This window comes from Babylonia areolata, chromosome 34, assembly GCF_041734735.1.
Source record: "Babylonia areolata isolate BAREFJ2019XMU chromosome 34, ASM4173473v1, whole genome shotgun sequence".
Classification (NCBI taxonomy): Eukaryota; Metazoa; Mollusca; class Gastropoda; order Neogastropoda; family Buccinidae; genus Babylonia; species Babylonia areolata.
The window spans coordinates 9,895,421-9,917,920 of record NC_134909.1 but is presented as its reverse complement, the minus strand read 5'-3'; the positions used below and the strand labels follow the sequence as shown (position 1 = coordinate 9,917,920).

The 22,500-nt window shown below is 45.8% G+C and overlaps 1 protein-coding gene across 1 annotated transcript in view; it reads left to right on the top strand.

Moving 5' to 3' along the window:
* The window catches only part of LOC143277524 (nephrin-like), a 135,298-nt gene that overhangs the window by 68,956 nt on the left and 43,842 nt on the right, over positions 1-22,500 (top strand). Inside the window, exons 3-7 of the mRNA XM_076582393.1 lie at positions 8,395-8,526; positions 11,825-12,001; positions 16,294-16,439; positions 17,114-17,297; positions 21,300-21,590. Coding sequence (XP_076438508.1) covers positions 8,395-8,526; positions 11,825-12,001; positions 16,294-16,439; positions 17,114-17,297; positions 21,300-21,590 — 930 coding nt within the window. The remainder of the gene's footprint in view (positions 1-8,394; positions 8,527-11,824; positions 12,002-16,293; positions 16,440-17,113; positions 17,298-21,299; positions 21,591-22,500) is intronic.

Sequence of the window (22,500 nt, the reverse complement as noted above, 5' to 3'; positions counted from 1 at the left end):
TAATTAAACCTAGCTGCGAGCGAAAGAGTGCTTTTTTTGCTTTTTTTCTTTTTTTTTTTTTTAGGTGATTTTTTTTTATGTCAGACGCATGCGTTCAGTCGATGTGAATGCACTGCTAAATTATCTTCACTTTCAACGAAGAGGTTAGTAAGAGATTGTTGTTGTTTGTTCTACTTGCATAGCAGGTTTTTATGCTTTCAAATGCAAAATAAACTATATGCCATACAGGTAGTAGTAGTAGTAGAAGTAGTAGTTCTTGTTGTGGTGGTGGTGGTGATGGTGGTGGTATTTTTCTCGCTTGCAGAGCAGGTTCTGTTCTTTCAAAAGAAGAAAAGAAACCACAATAGTTACAGAGGAGGGGAAGGAGAAGAGGAAGGAGGAGGAGAAAGTTATAGAGGAGGGGGGGGGGAGAGGAGAAAGTTATAGAGGAGGAGGAGAAAGTTATACAGGAGGGGGGAGGAGGAGAAAGTTATAGAGGAGGGGGAGAAAGTTATAGAGGAGGGGGGGGGAAGAGGAGAAAGTTATAGATGAGGAGGAGGAGGAGAAAGTTATAGAGGAGGGGGGAGGAGGAGGAGAAAGTTATAGAGGAGGAGGAGAAAGTTATACAGGAGGGGGGGAGGAGGAGGAGAAAGTTATACAGGAGGGGGGAGGAGGAGGAGAAAGTTATAGAGGAGGGGGAGAAAGTTATAGAGGAGGGGGGAGGAGGAGGAGAAAGTTTAGACAGGAGGAGGAGAAAGTTATAGAGGGGGGGGGGGGAGGAGGAGGAGAAAGTTATAGAGGAGGGGGGAGGAGGAGGAGAAAGTTATAGAGGGAGGGGGAGAAAGTTATACAGGAGGGGGGGGGGGGGGGAGAGGAGAAAGTTATAGATGAGGAGGAGGAGGAGAAAGTTATAAGTTATAGAGGAGGGGGGAGGAGGAGGAGAAAGTTATAGAGGAGGGGGAGGAGGAGGAGAAAGTTATAGAGGAGGAGGAGGAGGAGGAAGTTATACAGGAGGAGGAGGAGGAGAAAGTTATAGAGGAGGGGGAGAAGAAAGTTATACAGGAGGGGTGGGGGGAGAGGAGAAAGTTATAGATGAGGAGGAGGAGGAGAAAGTTATAAGTTATAGAGGAGGGGGGAGGAGGAGGAGAAAGTTATAGAGGAGGGGGGAGGCGGAGAGGAAGAAAGTTATAGAGGAGGAGGAGGAGGAAGTTATACAGAGGAGAGGCGGAGGAGGAGAAAGTTATAGAGGAGGGGGAGAAAGTTATACAGGAGGGGGGGGGAGAGGAGAAAGTTATAGATGAGGAGGAGAGGAGAAAGTTATAAGTTATAGAGGAGGGGGGAGGAGGAGGAGAAAGTTATAGAGGAGGGGGGAGGAGGAGAGAAAGTTATAGAGGAGGGGGAGGAGGAGGAGGAGAAAGTTATAGAGGAGGAGGAGAGGAGGAAGTTATACAGGAGGAGGAGAAAGTTATACAGGAGGGAGGAGGAGGAGGAGAAAGTTATAGAGGAGGGGGAGGAGGAGGAGGAGAAAGTTATACAGGAGGAGGAGGAGGAGAAAGTTATACAGGAGGAGGAGAAAGTTATACAGGAGGGGGAGAAAGTTATAGAGGGGGGGGAGGAGGAGGAGGAGAAAGTTATACAGGAGGGGGAGAAAGTTATAGAGGAGGAGGAGGAGAAAGTTATACAGGAGGAGGAGGAGGAGAAAGTTATACAGGAGGGGGAGAAAGTTATAGAGGGGGGGGGAGGAGGAGGAGAAAGTTATAGAGGAGGGGGGAGGAGGAGAAAGTTATAGAGGAGGGGGAGAAAGTTATAGAGGGGGCGGGGGGGAAGAAGAAGAGAAGAAGGAGGAGGAGGGGGAATAAAGAAGAAGAAGAAAGAGGCAGAGGGAAGAAGACGAGGAAGAATAGGAGGAGGAAGGACGGAAAAAAACCAATTAAATAAAAATTCAAGATGACATATGGAGAAATGTTGGAAGGTGTGTGTGTGTGTGTGTGTGTGGAGAGAGAGATTGGTGTGTGTGTGTGTGTGGAGAGAGAGAGAGGGTGGGGGTGAGGTGGGGGTGGGGGTGGGGTTCTGTAACTGCCTAGGGGCGGTGAAATGGTAATTAGACACTCAGAACGGTTTTTGCTTTGTTAATTTGGGTGTGTGTGTGTGCTTGCTTGTGTGCGTGTAGTGCACTCTGTGTGTGTGTGTGTGTGTGCATGCGCGTGTGCGTGCGTGCTATGTACTGTGCATGCGTGCGAGTGTGTGCATGCTTTCGTGTGTGTGTGTGTGTGTGTGTGTGTGTGCGTGCACGCGCGCGCGCGCGTGTGTGTATGCGTGCGTGCGTGCGAGTGTGTGTATCTCTTTGTTTCTGCAGCAGCACAAGCCTCAGCAAGAAATATTACAGATCCCTTTAGGGATGTGGCGGGGTTGGGAGGAGGAGGAGGAGGAGGAGGGAGAGGAGTGGTATTGGGGGAGAAGGGGGAGTTGGCGGGACAAGGGGGGGGGGGGGTATGGAAGGGCGTGTGTGAGTATGGAGGGGGGGGCTTTGGGGTGAGGGTGGGGCGGGGGGGTGGGGGTGGGGGATCTGGCTACTACATCAGCCCTAACTACTCTGTCTCTGCACTTATCTACGAAATGATTATATCCAGTCTGGACTGGTCTGGGGGACATAGAGGAAGTTGAGGGCAAGGGCAGCTTGTTTGGGTGGGTGTGGTGGGGTTGGGGGTGTGTTGGGGTAAGGGTGTAGGGTTGTGGGTGGGTTGGGGTGGGGGGGGGGGAGAAGTGGTGGATAGGGGGCGCGGGGTGGGGTGGGGGGGGGGGATTGGTGAGTGAGGTCGGGAATAAGGAATGATAGTTTGATTTGTGTAGCTGCATGCAGGATGGTACAGGGTTTGAGCGCTATTCCTAGGGATTATACAGTGTGGGTTTGGTGTAAGGAGGGGAGGAGGTGGACGGGGGGGGGGGGGGGGGGGGAGTGTCGTGGGGGGGTATGTGGGGGGGGGGGGTGGAAGGGGAGGGGAGGGGGGATGCGAAGGTTGGAGGTTGGTGGCGGTGGTGGTGGTGGTGGAAGGGAAGGAAGAGTGTCGGTTGTGTGTGGTGCTGTTGTTGATACAGAGTTTTGAGAGAGAGATTCGAAAGGATGGATGCGCGCGCGCGTGCGCGTGTGTGTGTGTGTGTGTGTGTTTGGGAAAGGGGGTGGGTGTGGGTGGAGTTGAGGAGTACAGAGAGGGGGGGGGGGGGGAAGGTGTGGGAGGGGAGACTACTGTGTTTCTTGTCAGGTTTCCTTGGGCGAGAGGTGATAATGAAACACCTCACTGAACTTCTTCCCTTTTTGTTAGTTTTAGTGCCGCCACCCCGCCCCTCCCTGCCCCGCCCCCTTTCTTTCTTTTTTTCTTTCTTCCTTCCTTGCTTCCTTCCTTTCTTTAACAATTTTGTCGTCATTTCCACCCCCTACCACCTGACACCTCCATCCCTCTGCTATTTTGGAGGTTTCTCTTGTGAACACGCTTACACATACAGAGAGAGAGAGAGAGAGAGAGAGAGAGAGATTATATATATATATATATATATATATATATATATATATATATATATATATATATATATATATATATATATATGAGAGAGAATGCGTACACACTCTCTCTCTCTCTCTCTCTCTCTCTCTCTCTCTCTCTCTCTCTCTCACACACACACACACACACACACACACACACATATATACATATATATATATATATATATATATATATATATATATATATATATATATAGATAGATACATACATACATACATACATACATACATACTACATAGATACATAGATACATAGATATATAGATAGATATATGCCGAGAGAGGGAGAGAGACAAAGAGAGAATGCGAATATTTTATTCAGATTACGCCACAGCCTCTGTCTGCAGGGGGTATTGCATAATCGTTTCACAAAGAATAATTATTATGTCTATTACATGAACATTACATTCTAAACAAATGTAAACCCCCAAAAATAGTATTACACGAATCGCATCGTTTCAAGTTGTACCAATACACAAGTAGCCTTTAAAAGAGAGAGAGGGAGAGAGAGAGGGTCGATGTATAGAGAGATAGAGGTGGGTTTTGTTTTTTTTTGTTTTTATGCGTCCACTGATGGAATTAGGGCAGTCTGTTTGTTTGTCTGTCTGTCTGTCTGTCTGACTGCCACTTTCGCTTTATCAGTACGCCTAAGGACAAGCTTCCATCTTAATGACTATCTTGAACGAAGGGTGCATTGACCATGTTAACTGATTATAAACCGAACGCCGGGTTGGCGTACCAGCGTGAAAGTGGGACGTTGTTGTTGTTGTTGTGTTGCGTTGTTTTGTATCACTTTTTGTGTGATAGAGAGAGAGGAGGAGGAAGGGGGGGGGGGGGGGGGGGTGGGGGGGGGGCAAAATCAAGAGAGAGAGAGAGAGAATTGAATTGAATTGATTTTATATTCTGAGGGTAATTTCTTAGGGGAATACTACTAATAAAGTAATCAAGACAGTGCTTTTTTTTTTTTTGTTTGTTTTTGTATTTGCTTTTTTTTCCCATCCAGCCAGGGAGTGGGAGGTGGGGGGGGGGGGCGGGCGTAGCATTTGTGTGTGTGTGTGTTTGTTTTTTTTCTTTTAGTTGGGGTGGGGAGGGGGTGGGTGGAGGATCAGTTGTTGTCGAGACTAGTCTAGTGTGCGATTTGCGGAGTGAAAAATTGATGATGTTCCTCGGGGGTTTTGGGGGGGTCCTCCCACCTCCCCTTTTCTCTTTCTCACTCCGTCTCTGCCCCGTTTTCTTTTCTTTTTTTCTTTTTTTTTTTCTTTTTTTTTACTTTTTTTTTAAAGTTATTTTTCTTTCCATCTATTATATTTACCTTCTTTGTTTTGTTGTTGTTTTGTTTGTTTTGTTTAGTTTTTTGGGTTGGTTTTTTTGTTTGTTTTGTTTTGGTTTTGTTTTTTGTTGTTGTTTTATGGGTTGTTTGTTTTGTTTTTTGTTTTGTTTTGTCTGGGGTTTTTTTTGTTGTTGTTGTTTTGTTTTGTTTTTTTGTTTTTGTTTTTTGGTTTTTTTTGTAGGGGTGGGGTGGGGGTTCTCGTTTTCCTTCCTTCTTTTCTTTCTCTGTTTCTTTCTATGTATTGTTTTACTTCTATTTTTGGTTTTGGGTTTTTAAAAAAAAAGGGGGTAATACTTGATAGCTATTATTATTTTGTTGTCTTCTTTGTGATGTGTTGTTTCTGTTTCTTTGTATGTCTTCTCTCTCTCTCTCTCTCTCTCTCTCTCTCTCTCTCTCTCTCTCTCTCTCTCTCTCTCTCTCTCTCTCTCTCTCTCTCTCTACTTCGTTTTACTTTTCTTTCTGTGTTCTCTCTCTCTCTTTCCCCCCTCTCTCTCTCCCTCTGTCTGTCTCTCTCCCTCTCTATTTTTCTCTCTCTAGTACCCTCTCTCTCTCTCTCTCACACACACACACACACACACACACACACACACACACACACATACACACTTGTGTGGTGGTGGGGAGGGGATGTTTCCCCCCCCCCCCCCTCGGCCCCCCCGCCCCACCCGCCCCACCCGACCCCCTCCATTTTCCTCTGTATTTCGTCTTTAAAAAAAAAAAAAAAAAAGTTTATACTCTTGCTCCTTTCTTCTCTCTCTCTCTCTCTCTCTCTGTCCCTCTCTGTCTCTCCTTCTCTCTCTCTCTCTCACACACACACACACACACACACACACACACACACACACACACTGAGAGAGAGAGAGAGAGAGAGAGAGAGAGAGAGAGAGAGAGAGAAATTGAAAGAATCATCGTTGTTGTTGCAGTTATGATGTGTACGTCCCCCATAGAGAAAGTTTTGTTAGATGTCCTAGGTCCATTTGTTTTCATTAAAAGTTTTGTTGTTTTGTGTTGTTGTTTTTTTATGTATAATGTAAAATAAAATTCGGAAAAAAAAAAATATATATATATATATATATTTTTTTTTTTTAACAACAGGATTGAATGGTATGACATGCGACAATCTCTGCTCGTGTTCAGTATGTTGTTGTTGTTGTTGTTTGTTGTTGAATATTTGTTGTTTAGACTGTAGCCATTCGTCAGTTCAATTGGGATGATTTTCGTTTTTGTAGGGTGGTGTTTTTCAAACGGCAGCGAAATCCTCCTTGACTCCTTTTTTTTCCTTTCTTTTTTTTTTTCTTTTCTTTTTTTAATTCTGTGTCTCTGTTTTTCTGTCTCTGTCTGTCTGTCTCTCTCTCCCTTATACGCGCGCGCGCACACACACGCACACACACACACACACACACACACGCACGCACGCACGCACACACACACGCACACACACACACACACACACACACACACACACACACACACCAAAACAAAACAAAAACAAAACAGAAACCGTTTACCACCAAACACTCAACGACATTGACAGTTGTTCCTTCTTCTTGTTCTTGTTCTTCTTGTTCTTGTTCTTCTTCTTGTTGTTGTTCTTCTTCTCCTCCTCCTCCTCCTCCTCCTCCTCCTCCTCCTCCTCCTCCTTCTTCTTCTTGTTCTCTTCTTCTTCTTCTTCTTTTTCTTCTTCTTCTCCTCCCCCTCCTCCTTTCTTTCTGTCCTATTAGGTGTCTTCACGCCTTTTGTGCCCGATCTTTCTGTCCGCACCCCCCCCCCCCCTCCCCCGCACCCCCAACACCCCCTCCTTCCCCCCCCACACACACACATACCTCCACCACCCTTTCACCCACACCCTCGCACCCACACCCGATCTCTGTATATCTATTCTTCTTGTGTAATTTCCTCTGGAACTGACACGGAGGAGGAGGAGGAGGAAGAGGGTGGGGGGGAAGGAAGGAGGACAGCAAAGTGACTTCCGGGTCAGGGGAAAGAGAGACACTCACTCACTCACTCACTCACTCCCTTGACTGCTGGGGTCGTTGGGGGGGACATAAGGAAGATGTCATAGCTCGCCACGCCGTTCTGTTGGCAGCTGCCGTGAGGAGATCTGGCATCGTCATTTTGGTCCATTCCTTGACGTTGTCGGACCAGCTCTTTCTCTGCCGCCCCCGTCTGCGCCCTCCCTCTACAGTTTCCTTGCAGGATGGCTTTGGAGAGGGTGTTATGTCGTATGACGTGACCAAACCATGCCATCTTCCGTCGTTTGACAGTCGCCAGCAGTGGTTCTTGGGGCCCAACAAGGTTGCTGACCAGGTTCCGCACATAGTCATTGAACTTGTGCTCCTTGTAGGAGATGTGTAGTAGTCTCCTCAAGCACTTGGTAACTAACAGAGACAGAGAGATGGTAAAGGTCACCACATTTGCGATGACTTCCGGGTCAGGGGAAAGAGAGACAGAGAGATGGTAAAGGGGCACCACCATTGCGATGACTTATATTCCTGGTCAGCGGAAAGAGACAGAGACACCTTTTTGCGATGACTTCCGGGTCAGTGGAAAGAGACAAGAGAGGTGGTAAAAGTCACCACATTGCGAGGATTTCAGTGTCAGGGGAAAGAGAGACAAAGAAATGGTAAAGGTCACCACATTTGCGATGAATTCCGGGCCAGGAGAGGCCCCAGAACACTTACCTTACCTTACCTTACCTTACCTCTGTGTATTTCAGCGGCAGAGACCCAGAGGTTCCAGGAGAGGCCCCAGAACACTTACCTTACCTTACCTTACCTTACCCTTACCTTTCTTACCTTACCTTACCTTACCTTACCTTTGTGTTACACAGCGGCAGGGACCCAGAGGTTCCAGGAGAGGCCCCAGAACACTTACCTTACTTTACCTTACCTTACCCTTACCTTACCTTACCTTACCTTTGTGTTACACAGCGGCAGGGACCCAGAGGTTCCAGGAGCGGCCCCAGAACACTTACCTTACTTTACCTTACCTTACCCTTACCTTACCTTACCTTACCTTACCTTTGTGTTACACAGCGGCAGGGACCCAGAGGTTCCAGGAGCGGCCCCAGAACACTTACCTTACTTTACCTTACCTTACCCTTACCTTACCTTACCTTACCTTACCTTACCTTTGTGTTACACAGCGGCAGGGACCCAGAGGTTCCAGGAGCGGCCCCAGAACACTTACCTTACCTTACTTTACCTTACCTTACCTTACCTTACCTTACCTTTGTGTTACACAGCGGCAGGGACCCAGAGGTTCCAGGAGCGGCCCCAGAACACTTACCTTACCTTACCCTTACCTTACCTTTCTTACCTTACCTTACCTTACCTTACCTTACCTTTGTGTTACACAGCGGCAGGGACCCAGAGGTTCCAGGAGCGGCCCCAGAACACTTACCTTACCTTACCTTACCTTACCTTACCTTTGTGTTACACAGCGGCAGGGACCCAGAGGTTCCAGGAGCGGCCCCAGAACACTTACCTTACCTTACCTTACCTTACCTTACCTTTGTGTTACACAGCGGCAGGGACCCAGAGGTTCCAGGAGCGGCCCCAGAACACGTCAGTGATCCAGGGGCAGACGGTGGTGCTCAAGTGTGTGGTGGAGAACCGCGTGGGCAAGATACAGTGGGTGAAGGACGGCTTCGCTCTAGGTATGGATTTTGGGTCTTGTCTGTCTGTCTGTCTGTCTGCCTCTCTCTCTCTCTCTCTCTCTCTCTCTCTCTCTCTCTCTCTCTCTCTCTCTCTCTCTCTCTCTCTCACTTATTCTGGTAGTAAACTGTGGAATGAAATCCCCGAGTATCTTAGAAATAGATCTACTATAGCATCTTTCAAAAAAGCGTATCAGAAATATCTGATGCAACAAACTTAATTAGTACCAGCATAATCAAAGCATATGATGAGATCCTAGTAAGCCAACGTACTTTGATAAATTGTGCTCCAACAGTGTGTAAGCAAGGAAAATCGGCGAGTGTAAGTATGCGTGTGTATCTCTGTGTACTTGTGTGTTCGAGATTATGTGTATGATGCCTGTGTGTGCACACACGTGTGTGTGTTTGAAGATTTTCATGTGGCAATGTTTTGTATGATTTTCATGTTTCCGAAATTGTAGTCTTTGATTCATCCATTTATGTGACTATTATTATCTATTTGGTTTGTTCTATGTCATTTATTATTCATACTTATTTCATTTATTACAATGTGTGTATGTGTGTGTATGCGTGTGTGAGGGCATGGTGTAAAGAAGCTTCCAGCTTATCCATTTTACCCTCAATAAAACATTTGTCATTGTCATTGTCATTGTCTCTCTCTGCTCTTTTTTTGATAACCAGCTAAAAAAATACAAAAATCATGCTTTTCCGTGAAGTTTGTATCTATACCTACATGCAGTGAATTTATTTTATTTCTACCTTTTGTGCTTTGTTCTTACTTGTTCGCCTGTAAATTGGGTGTTATTACCTGTAACATCTGCATCAGCAAATTAATCACTTTTGTATATGTGCAGTGGTAAAGTCGTGCTTCTCTATTTTCTTTATGTCCGCTATATATGTTTCTCACCTCGGTCATGTCTCTGTATGTGCATAAGTGTATGTGTGTGTATGTGTGTGTGTTGGGTGGAGAGAGTGTGTGCATGTGTATGGATATGAATGTGTGAATGCGTTCGTTTTATTACTTTTTTTACGATGTTAGTGATGATGGTGGTGATCATTCTTCGTTGTAGTAGCAGTGGATGTAGCAGTGTTAACAAAATTATTAATTTTTTGTCGTTATCGTTAATGTTGTTATTGTTATTGTTGTCACAAGGACAGATTGGAAGACTGGGCGATGCCTAAAATCTTTCTCCTTGAGTAATAAAGATTTTGAATCTCTCTCTCTCTCTCTCTCTCTCTCTCTCTCTCTCTCTCTCTCTTTCTCTCTCTCTCTCTCTTTGTGTCATGTCTGAATGTTGTTGTTTATCTGTCTTGTCTAGATGTTTTTGTCTGTTATTTGTATGATAAATAGAATTGTGCAACCAACAGCCATCTACCTGAAGATCTAGTCACCAGCCCCATCCACATAATTATAATGTGCAGCTTCTGTTCAAACGTGTGTGTGTATGTGTGCGTGCGTGCGTGTGTGAGAGAGAGAGAGAGAGAGCAGTGAGTGCATGCGTGAGTATGCACAAGTTTTTATATTGATATGCACTTGTATGTATCCAGATTTCTACTGTATCTGTGCTTGTGTATGATTTTCGATTTATGTTTCGTATCTTGTTATGTATTATCTCCCCCCCCCCCTCCCCCACCCCCCCACCCCAAGTATTCCTTGTGACCCCGGTACACTTGGTAATAAAGACATATTCTATTCTATTCAGGGTTCGTCATTAACATTTTTTCACATGAGCGCCTGCGCTCTAGTTTCAGAATTTTGATGAGCGCAAACTGAAAACTAAGAGCGCACACTAAAAACATAGAGCAACAAGTCTCAAACATAAATTCATTTTGATTTTGCACGTCCGCGAAATCGATCGTGTGCTCCACTTTTCTACTCTTCAAGTCTGAAGAGCGCTCTTTTGCATAGCCTCCCCTGATTCACTAGGCCTACTTCCGGTTGAACTAACAAAACGTAAACAGACGGCTTTCAAACTTCGGTAAATGCAAAACGATCGCGCTTTTGACTCTTGTTCGTGATGGACAATGGAATAACAATTTAGATACAGTAGTGTATGCTTATGTCTTTTCAAAATCAAGAGCGCAAGCGCTCTGAGTCAAGGAATTTTCCAGAGCACAATTTGTTTTTTCAGAGCGTTCCGCTCAGCGCTCCCGTTAGTGACGAACCCTGCTATTCTATTCTATTCTATGTCTTGTGTGAATGTTTTTTAGTCCGTCTTGTGAAAAGTTCTTCTTCTGTCTTGTCTGAATATTTTGTCTCTCTCAGATCTGCCTTCAGTGTCTTCCAAGTGTTTGGCTGTCTTTATTATACGAATGTTTTGTCTGTCTTGTCCGAAGGTTTGTCTGTCTTGTACGAAGGTTTATCTGATGTTAGTTATATGTAACTTTTTTCTCGTCTCCCAGTTTTTTAGATGGCAAGCGTACATTATTCTGTGCCGAGATTTCATAGTCCAAGGGAGAGAATGCATGCATATGCAACGTTGTAGAGACGAGTTGTTTCCCTTGAATAAAATCATATGTTTTTGAGTTCAGAGTGGTTTCTCTCATGTCTGCGCTGCCTCAGCCTTTCTGAATCGGAATTTATTTCCATTTAAGCAGATCCATGTTTGTTGAACTGGATCTGAATGAGTCGTTTCCATGGACAAAACTGCGTTTTTTTGGTGGGGTTTTATTTTTATTTATTTTTTTTTTATTTTTGTTTGTTTGTAAAGCCTCGCTGAACCCAACCACTTTTTTTTTTAATTTTTATTTAATCACTTTTAACTCACGTCTGTCTGTATCTCTCTGTCTCTGTCTCTCCTCTCTGTCTGTCTCTCTCTATTCCAGATCATTCTCTGCGTGTGTGTTTTTGTGGTGGAATTTTGCGCCATGCCTATTGAATTAAACTAATATGTCGATGAATAAATACAGTACCCCGCAACCCCCCCCCCCCCCCCCCCCCCCCCCCCCAAAAAAAAAACAAAAACAAAAAAACAACAAAAAAACAACCACGTGTGTGTGCGTGTGTATCTGTGTTTGTTGTGTTTAGTTTAACGTCTTTTCAGTGTTTAGTGATGTTAGACGGGGGTAAAATAAATAAATAAATAAATAAAACATTTAAAAAATAAAAAGTGTATGTGCCCATGGCAGATGAGGCGTGGGCTATGCATGAGAAGAGGTGGCGGGTGGGAGGACTGTAGTGAGTAGTGGAAAACGAAGAGTTACGAAGGACTGTACTGACTAACAGTTTGTGTGTGTGTGTGTGTGTGTGCGTGCGTGCGCGCGTACGTGTGTGTGTGTGTGTGTGTGTGTGTGTGGACAGGGTATGACCGCAACATCCCTGGCTACCCGACCTACTCCATCATCGGCAGCGACTCCCGGGAGTTCAACCTGATGATCGTCAACACACAGCTGGCCGACGACTCGGAGTTCCAGTGCCAGGTGACGCCCGCCCCGGACAACCCTCGGCTCACCGCCTCCGCTTTCCTCAACGTCCTGGGTGAGAGACAGCACGGGCACACGCTTGTGTCAGAGAGAGAGACAGAGAGAGAAAGAGAGAGACCTACCTTTGCGTTCACACACACACACACACACACACACACACACACACACACACACATTTGCATTCACACACCACACACACAAACACACACGCACACACGCACACACACACACACACATTTGCATTCACACACACACACACACACACACACACACACACACACATTTGCATTCACACACACACACACACACACACACACACACATCCCCCTACCTTTGTGTTCACAAACACAGACACACACACAACACACACACACATTTGCATTCACTCACACACACACACACACACACACACACACACACACACACACACACTGATACACACCTTCAACTTCGTAGAAGTCGAATTTACCTCACACATAACCACAAGTCGATTTCCTGACACAAGTTTGAATTTGCCCCGTTCCAAATTGCCACAAGTTGAAATCCTGACACAAGCTGAATTTCCCTCACACATATTACAGGATGAATTCCTGACACAAGTTTAAATCCCCACACATTTAGCAACGACCTGGATTCCTGACACAGTTCAGTTCAACATACACACAGCCACAAGTTGAATTTCTGACACAAGTTGAACCTCACCCACTCATAATAATAGCCACAAGTTGAAGTCATCCCACACATAGCCACAAGTTGAATTCACCCCCACACATAGCCACACGTTGGATTCGCCCCACATATAGCCACACGTTGGATTCGCCCCACACATAGCCACACGTTGGATTCACCCCACACATAGCCACACGTTGGATTCACCCCACACATAGCCACACGTTGAATTCACCCCCACGCATAGCCACACGTTGGATTCACCCCACGCATAGCCACACGTTGAATTCACCCCCACGCATAGCCACACGTTGAATTCACCCCCCACGCATAGCCACAGGTTGAATTCACCCCCCACGCATAGCCACAGGTTGGATTCACCCCACACATAGCCACAAGTTGGATTCACCCCAAACATGGCCACAAGTTGAATTCGCCCCACGCATAGCCACAGGTTGAATTCACCCCCACGCATAGCCACAAGTTGAATTCACCCCATGCATAGCCACAAGTTGAATTCACCCCCACGCAGAGCTGCAGGTTGAAATCACTCCACGCACAGCCACACGTTGAGTTCATCCCACACATAACCTCGTACGAGTTGAATTCACCCCCACACATAGCCACGTACGAGTTGAATTCACCCCACACATAGCCACAAGTTGAATTCACCCCACACATTGCCACAGGTCGGTTTCCCCACACGTAAATCGAATTTCTCCTCCACCCCCACCCCCAACACACACACACACACACACACACACACACACACACACACACACACACACAGATCAGATCCCCCTTTCCCCCTCACGTCCAACACCCCATCGCCCCCTCGCCCCCCCGTCCGACACCACCCCACCCCACCCGGCCCCCTACACACACATATACAGACACAGACACAAGCCAACTTCTTCAGTCACAGCCACCTGTCCATCAGGAAACTGTCAGCATCACTATCAGTTAGCAGACCACTGTGAAACAGACCTACAGTCTCGCTTTTGATGTTGTCTCGAGGTGGAGGAGGAAGAAGAGGAAGAAGAAGAAGAAGAAAGAGGAAGAAGGATTGTACAGTGAAAGAAGACATACCTCTCTGCACCCCACCACACCACACCCCCGTCCTACTCGAAGATGTCTCTCTTAAAAATTAATAATAATAATTAAAAATTAAAAAAAATAAAATTAAAAAACCTTCATCTCCCCTCCCCTCTCCCAGACCGTCGCCCTCTTCCCTTAGCCACAAGTTGAATTCACTTCACACATAGCCACAGGTCGTTTTTTTTCCAGACACGCGTGAGTTCCCCCCCCCACCCCCACCCCCCCATACACACACAGATCAGATCCCCCTTTCCCCCTCACGTCCAACACCCCCCCCCCCCCCCGTCCAACTCGTCCTCGCCCCCGTCCAACACCCCCCCACCCCGCCCCCTACACACACATATACAGACACAGACACAAGCCAACTTCTTCAGCCACAGCCACCTGTCCATCAGGAAACTGTCAGCATCACTATCAGTTAGCAGACCACAGTGAAACAGACCTACAGTCTCGCTTTTGATGTTGTCTCGAGGTGGAGGAGGAAGAAGAGGAAGAAGAAGAAGAAAGAGGAAGAAGGATTGTACAGTGAAAGAAGACATACCTCTCTGCACCACACCACACCACACCACACCCCCGTCCGACTCGAAGATGTCTCTCTGAAGAAGAAGGAGAATGATTGTACTGTGAACAAAACAACAACAACAACAAAAAAAAAAAATCCTCTCCCCTCCCCTCCCCTCCCCCACCCTCCGCCACCCCCTCGCCCTCTTCCCCCCACCCCCCCGCCCCCAACCCCGTCTCGACTCGGAAGACATACCTACGTACGTGTTATCAGCGTTTTGATGAATGATACTATCATCTTCGTCTGGTTTAATATCCTAGGTTTGTTTTCAAGTCTGTCCGCACACGGGGGCAGACAATAAAGAGGTGTTGTTGTTTCATAGACTGCCAGCTGTTTCTCCTTTCTTGCCACCGCCCCCGACCCCCCTTAAACCCCCCAGCCCCCGCAACCCCTCTCGCACTCCCTGCATGCCTCCACGCCCTACGACTCCCCCCGCCCCCCCCCCCCCCCCCCCCCCCCCCCCGCCCATAAATATGTCTTGTGGAATATCCCGCATGTGCTCACAACTAATTGCTTTTAATTTTTGTTTGTTTGTTTTGTTTAGTTTTTAGCGTCCATAATTCTTGTGATGGGTTTTACGACAACTGAATGAGTTCTGAGATATTTACACACACACACACACACACACACACACACACACACACACACACACACACACCACTACTACCACCACCGCCACACCAACCCCACCACACTCCTCTCCTACCCACCTCCACCCAACCACTGCACACACACACACACACACACACACAACACACACACACACACACCACTACTACCACCACCGCCACACCAACCCCACCACACTCCTCTCCTACCCACCTCCACCCAACCACTGCACACACACACACACACACACACACACACACACCACCACCACCACCACCACCACCACCACCACCACCACCACCATTCCATCAACACCACCACCACCCCACTGTGATACAAAGCTGCTCCAACACTACAGCAACAACAACAAAAACCCAACACACTTCACAACACGTTTATTTTTGTTGATTTTTGTTGGATACCATCCCATACTGGATTCCTTTATAACGACCAAGCAGACAGGGCAGCAAAAAGGGGAGCAAAAAATCATATAGATAGTATAAAAGTATATTGCCCATTGTCATATACTAGAAGGAGACTTTTTAAGTTATGTACACGAAAGTGTGTCTTCACAAGTGACTGAGAACGTTGATGTTTTTGACTTTTTGCATTCATTATCAGTTGTTTCGCTTGTCAGTTTAACGACTTCTCTTTTACGAAGTCCTTTAAGTAATTTCCTGTAATTGTATTTAGTTGTTGTTTTTTTTCTTCCCCCACATTTCACCCTCCTTTGCCCAGTTTCCCCCAACCCTCCATCCATTCACATCTCCCACCCCTTCTGACTGATAATATACTCAAATGTATTCATAAATACTTTAACAAAATGTCTTCAATCACTGATATGTGTGACGGGACATTAAACAAAATTCCTCCACAACACGTGTAACCATTTACCTTTGTAGTGCCTTGTGATCCCCCTGTGACCCAAGGCTACTCCAACACCACCTTATATATAATTATGATGGTCAGTTGTGTCCGACTATGACCATCAGAACAGCAGGGGATGCAACTGCTGTTCCGACTATTTGGGCCAGAATTTGATTATAGTGGAGAGTGTCTTGCCCAAGTTGCATCCGCACTCTCTGGGCCAAGAGGATTTTACGACAGTCGGCGTTGGGATGGTTCCCAAAGGCCAACCAGCCCACAAGGCTGCAGCACTAAGAGCCAGTGCAATTTTGCCTCCTAGTTTGAGAGTCATAGTCCTTCACAAAAGACTAAGCTGTAAATGATTTCCCATTGACTGGAGAAACCATTGATAATACAGCTCTCACTTTGCTGTTGGCCCAAATGTAAACTTATGTCAATCTGTGATATAAGCCGAGTGTCAGGGGAGGGGGTGGGTGGGGGCGGGTAAACACCAAAAACACAACCTACTTCACAACACGTCGTGTAACCATTGACCTTTGCAGTGCCTTGTGACCCCCCTGTGATCCAAGGCTACTCCAACGCGTCCACCGTGGAGGTTCCCTACACTCGCCAGTCCCTGCAGCTGGTGTGTGAGGCCCGCAACGGGAAGCCAGCTGCCGACATCGAGTGGTTCCGGAACGACAAGAAGGTTAGGATGGTCTCCCTTCACAGCCACGCTGTGGAGTGTTGGGCCTCGTAGTGGTAACTAACGCGCCCGTCCACCTAGTAGGAAGCGAGAGAATCTTGAGTGGGTGCGCTGGTTCGAATCCCGGCACAGTTTGTGTGTGTGTGTGTATGTGTGGAGAAATTATAAAAGTACAACACTGACCGATGCTTGCTGTAACTCTTTTTTTTTTTTTTTTTTTTTCTTTTTTTTTTTATCTAATTTTGTTTTATTTTTGCTTAAGACTTTATGTATTGTTGAACACCATACTTTTGTGTCTCTTTTTTAACACCATACTTTTGTGTCTCATAAAAAAAATTTTTTTTAAATTGTTTGTTTGTTTTTTTGTGTGTGTGAGTGTGTGTGCGCGCGCTTAAAGTTGACTCCATCAAGATTTTGCGCCTTATTAATATTAGTAGTAGTCTTTTTTTGTCTTTTTTTTTTCTCTCGAGGCCTGACTAAGCACGTTGGGTGACGCTGCTGGTAAGGCATCTGCTTGGCAGATGTGGTGTAGTGTATATGGATTTGACCGAACGCAGTGACGCCTCCTTGAGCTACTGATATATATATATACACACACACACACTAATACATATACATATACAACGCAATGTTTTAAACTAATTAATTCATTAACCCCCGACCCTCCCCTAACACAGGTGGTCCAGAACGTGGCGTACGAGACGGAGCCCATGGCCAACGACAAGAGAGTCCACGCCAAGAGCACGCTGTCGCTGACACTGGGGGGTCAGGGGGAGAACAACGCGGTGTACCGCTGCCAGGCGAAGAACAGCGCTGTGATTGGTCACCCTTTGTCCACCTTCGTCACCATCAGTATTCTGTGTGAGTTTGTTGTTGTTGTTGTTGGTTACCATCAGTATTCTGTGTGAGTTTGTTGTTGGTGTTGTTGTTGGTCATCATCAGTATTCTGTGTGAGTTTGTTGTTGGTTACCATCAGTATTCTGTGTGAGTTTGTTGTTGTTGTTGTTGGTTACCATCAGTATTCTGTGTGAGTTTGTTGTTGTTGTTGTTGTTGGTTACCATCAGTATTCTGTGTGAGTTTGTTGTTGTTGTTGTTGGTTACCATCAGTATTCTGTGTGAGTTTGTTGTTGTTGGTTACCATCAGTATTCTGTGTGAGTTTGTTGTTGGTGTTGTTGTTGGTCATCATCAGTATTCTGTGTGAGTTTGTTGTTGTTGTTGTTGTTGGTTACCATCAGTATTCTGTGTGAGTTTGTTGTTGTTGTTGTTGTTGGTCATCATCAGTATTCTGTGTGAGTTTGTTGTTGTTGGTTACCATCAGTATTCTGTGTGAGTTTGTTGTTGTTGGTCATCATCAGTATTCTGTGTGAGTTTGTTGTTGTTGTTGTTGTTGGTTACCATCAGTATTCTATGTGAGTTTGTAGTTGTTGTTGGTCATCATCAGTATTCTGTGTGAGTTTGTTGTTGTTGTTGTTGTTGGTCACCATCAGTATTCTGTGTGAGTTTGTTGTTGTTGTTGTTGTTGGTCATCATCAGTATTCTGTGTGAGTTTGTTGTTGTTGTTGTTGGTGGTTAGCATCAGTATTCTGTGTGAGTTTGTTGTTGTTGTTGTTGGTTACCATCAGTATTCTGTGTGAGTTTGTTGTTGTTGTTGGTCATCATCAGTATTCTGTGTGAGTTTGTTGTTGTTGTTGTTGTTGTTGGTCACCATCAGTATTCTGTGTGAGTTTGTTGTTGTTGTTGTTGTTGGTTACCATCAGTATTCTGTGTGAGTTTGTTGTTGTTGTTGTTGGTCATCATCAGTATTCTGTGTGAGTTTGTTGTTGTTGTTGTTGGTCATCATCAGTATTCTGTGTGAGTTTGTTGTTGTTGTTGTTGGTCATCATCAGTATTCTGTGTGAGTTTGTTGTTGTTGTTGGTCATCATCAGTATTCTGTGTGAGTTTGTTGTTGTTGTTGTTGTTGGTGGTGGTGGTCATCATCAGTATTCTGTGTGAGTTTGTTGTTGTTGTTGTTGTTGGTTACCATCAGTATTCTGTGTGAGTTTGTTGTTGTTGTTGTTGGTTACCATCAGTATTCTGTGTGAGTTTGTTGTTGTTGTTGGTCATCATCAGTATTCTGTGTGAGTTTGTTGTTGTTGTTGTTGTTGGTCACCATCAGTATTCTGTGTGAGTTTGTTGTTGTTGTTGGTTACCATCAGTATTCTGTGTGAGTTTGTTGTTGTTGTTGTTGGTTACCATCAGTATTCTGTGTGAGTTTGTTGTTGTTGTTGGTCATCATCAGTATTCTGTGTGAGTTTGTTGTTGTTGTTGTTGTTGGTCACCATCAGTATTCTGTGTGTGTTTGTTGTTGTTGTTGTTGTTGGTTACCATCAGTATTCTGTGTGAGTTTGTTGTTGTTGTTGTTGTTGGTCATCATCAGTATTCTGTGTGAGTTTGTTGTTGTTGTTGTTGGTGGTCATCATCAGTATTCTGTGTGAGTTTGTTGTTGTTGTTGTTGGTGGTCATCATCAGTATTCTGTGTGAGTTTGTTGTTGTTGGTCATCATCAGTATTCTGTGTGAGTTTGTTGTTGTTGTTGTTGTTGTTGGTTACCATCAGTATTCTGTGTGAGTTTGTTGTTGTTGTTGTTGTTGGTCATCATCAGTATTCTGTGTGAGTTTGTTGTTGTTGTTGTTGGTCACCATCAGTATTCTGTGTGAGTTTGTTGTTGTTGTTGTTGTTGGTCATCATCAGTATTCTGTGTGAGTTTGTTGTTGTTGTTGTTGTTGGTCATCATCAGTATTCTGTGTGAGTTTGTTGTTGTTGTTGTTGTTGGTCATCATCAGTATTCTGTGTGAGTTTGTTGTTGTTGTTGTTGGCCATCATCAGTATTCTGTGTGAGTTTGTTGTTGTTGTTGTTGGTCACCATCAGTATTCTGTGTGAGTTTGTTGTTGTTGTTGTTGTTGGTTACCATCAGTATTCTGTGTGAGTTTGTTGTTGTTGTTGTTGGTCACCATCAGTATTCTGTGTGAGTTTGTTGTTGTTGTTAAGGGAAATGAGCGAGCTGACAGACTTGCTGGTAACGCAACACCAACGAGCAGCCTACATCTAGGAAAATCGGAAATCCTCAGAAAAGTCAAAGAATACCAAAAAGAACAGGTACAAGGCCATCACACCATCGATCGCCTCAAAGAAATAAAAGCAGAGAGAGGGAGCGGCCGCAAATCTAACATGAAAGGTAGAGCACGATGCTTTGCAAATCAAACAAATATCGGCATCATTTCCAAACCAACATTGCGCAAATTTCTTCAAAACGGAACAGAGTCTCTGTGGGCCTTTCCAAATACAATAGACCGAGCAACACACTAGATGCCACGTTCTTGGCATCAGAGATCTTTTCCCATCCCTCTTGCGGCCAGTCAGTGGCGGCTGTGTGTGTTTGTGTGTATGTGTGGGTCTGTGCTTTTGAGTGCGTTTGTGAATGCGCGAGAGTGAAATTGCACACAAGTGTCAGGAGAGATATGTGTACGTGTGTGTGTGTGTGTGTGTGTGTGTGTGTGAGGGGAGGTGGGAGTGCGGGGGGAGGTGGGGTAGAGGATGAGGTATGTGAGTGTATGCATGCCTACACTGTGGGAGCAACAGGATATTGGAACGTGTATATATATATATATATATATATATATATATATATATATATATATATATATATATATCTTTGTATGTACGTGTGTGGGGTTGGGGGTGGGAGATATGGGCGTATGTGTGTGTGCTTGTACAAGTAAGTGTTCATCTCTGTGAGTGTGTGTTTGTGTGTGTGTGTGTGTGTGCCGTGGAAGCTGCGATACGTAGACTAGAAATAAGTGTGTGGAGGAGGGGGTAGAGGAGGTGCAAGGTAATGTGTGTGTGTGTGTGTGTATGTGTGTGTTGGAGCTCATGTACGTTTATATGTATTTGACTGTGCTTTCATATGTGCTTGTACAAGTAAGTGTTCATTTCTGTGAGTGTGTGTTTGTGTGTGTGTGTGTGTGTGTGTGTGTGCCGTGGAAGCTGCGATACTTAGACTAGAAATGAGTGTGTGGAGGAGGGGGGTAGAGGAGGTGCACGGTAATGCGTGTGTGTGTGTGTGTGTGTTGGAGCTCATGTACGTTTATATGTATTTGACTGTGCTTTCATATATGTGAAACAGCATGTCTGGTGCATTTCTGTTATGCATGTGTGGGTGTATGTGTGAATGTGTGTCTTCATATTTTACATTTATTTGCTTATTTATCACCATTGTTGTCTTATCTATTTATTTATTTATGTTTTATTATTATCATTTTATTAGTATTACTAATATTATTACTACTACCTTTTTCTATATTATAATTATTATTTATTTATTTATTTATGCAAGCTTATCTATTATTTATTCCCCCGTTGTTGTTGTTTTTTTTTTTGTTTTTTTTGTTTGTTTTTTTTTTGTGTGTGTGTGTGTGTGTTTTTTGTTTTTGTTTTTTTTTGTTTGTTTTTTTTTTTTTGTGTGTGTGTGTGTGTGTGTGTGTGTTCTCAAGGCCTGACTAAGCGCGTTGGGTTACGCTGCTGGTCAGGCATCTGCTTGGCAGATGTGGTGTAGCGTATATGGTTTTGTCCGAACGCAGTGACGCCTCCTTGAGCTACTGAAAACTGAAAACTGAAACTGTTGTTGTTGTTGTTGGTTACCATCAGTATTCTGTGTGAGCTTTGATTTGGTTTGAAAGCACTTTGATTTTCTCTCTGCACAAGATTCAGCACAATACCATGACTGGTTTGAAAGCGCTTTGGTTTGTCTCTCTGCACAAGATTCAGCGCTATATGAACACAAATTCTTCTTCTTATTATCAGTATTATTATTATCATCATCAGACCCCCCAGGCCCCCCGGTCATCTCGGGCTACACCCCAGGCCGGCCCGTGCGCACCAACGACACCTTGCTGCTCACCTGCACCTCCAGGGGAGGGAACCCCCTGGGCACGGTGGTCTGGTACCGCAACAACGAGCGTGTGGACTCCTCCTTCACCAGCGGCGGTGACCGCGCCATCAACGAGTTCCCCTTCACCGCCGCCTCCACCGACAACGGCGCCACCTTCCGCTGCGAGGTCACCAACCTCGTCACCCCGTCCCCGCTCACCAAGAGCTTCACGCTCACCGTCAACTGTGAGTAGGGGGGTTCTGGGGTGGGAGGGTGGGAGGTGGAAGGGGTTGGGGGAGGGGGTGCCGGGTTGGTGGAGGAGGGGCTTGGGGGTGGTGGGGGTGGCGGGCGGGTGGGTGCTTGTGGGATTGCAAAGGGGAGAAGAGGGTGTTGTAGATGTGTGTGTGTGTGTGTTTTATAAATATGGTGAAGGAGGTGAGGAGGTGGTGTGGAGTGCTTGTGGGATTGTAAAAGGGAGAGGGGGGGGGAGAGGTGCATTGTGTAGTGGGGGTTGCGGACTGTGTGTTGGAGTGGGTGTGGGAGGGAGAGAGGGAGGTGTGAAGGGGTGGCAGGAGGGGGGATTCGGGGGGTGGGGGCGGTTATTATGGTGAAGGAGACTGGGTGGATTTGGTAGGGATAGTTTTTTTGGGGGTTTTTTTGTTGTTTTTACGGGTGGTGGTGTGGGTAGGGTTCTGGTGATGGAGGAAGAGGGGTTGGGGGGGGGGGGGGGGAATTGCTGTGGGATTGCAAAGGGAGAAAAGGTGAAGAAGGGGAGGGGGGGGGTATTATGGTGGGAAACCTGGGTGGGGTTTTTTTTTTGTTTTTTGTTTTTTTGTTGTTGTTGTTTTTAGGGTAGTGGATATTGTTAGGGTTGGGATGGTGGAAGAGGAGGGATTCGGAGGGGGAGGTGAGTGTGTGGTGGGGGGGGGGCGGGGGAGGGGTGGGGGGCAGGGAGGGGGGGTGCTGTGAGATTACAAAGGGGGGGGGGGAATGGACGTGTGCATATAGTGGGGGTTTAGTTGGGGGACTGTGTGTTGGGGTGGGTGTGGGAGGGAGGAAGGGAGGTGTGTGCGAGCGGTGTGGGGATAGGAGGGGTAGTGGGGAGGGGAGGAGGGAAGGACTGGGAGGATGGGTAATTGGGAATGGGATTGGTGT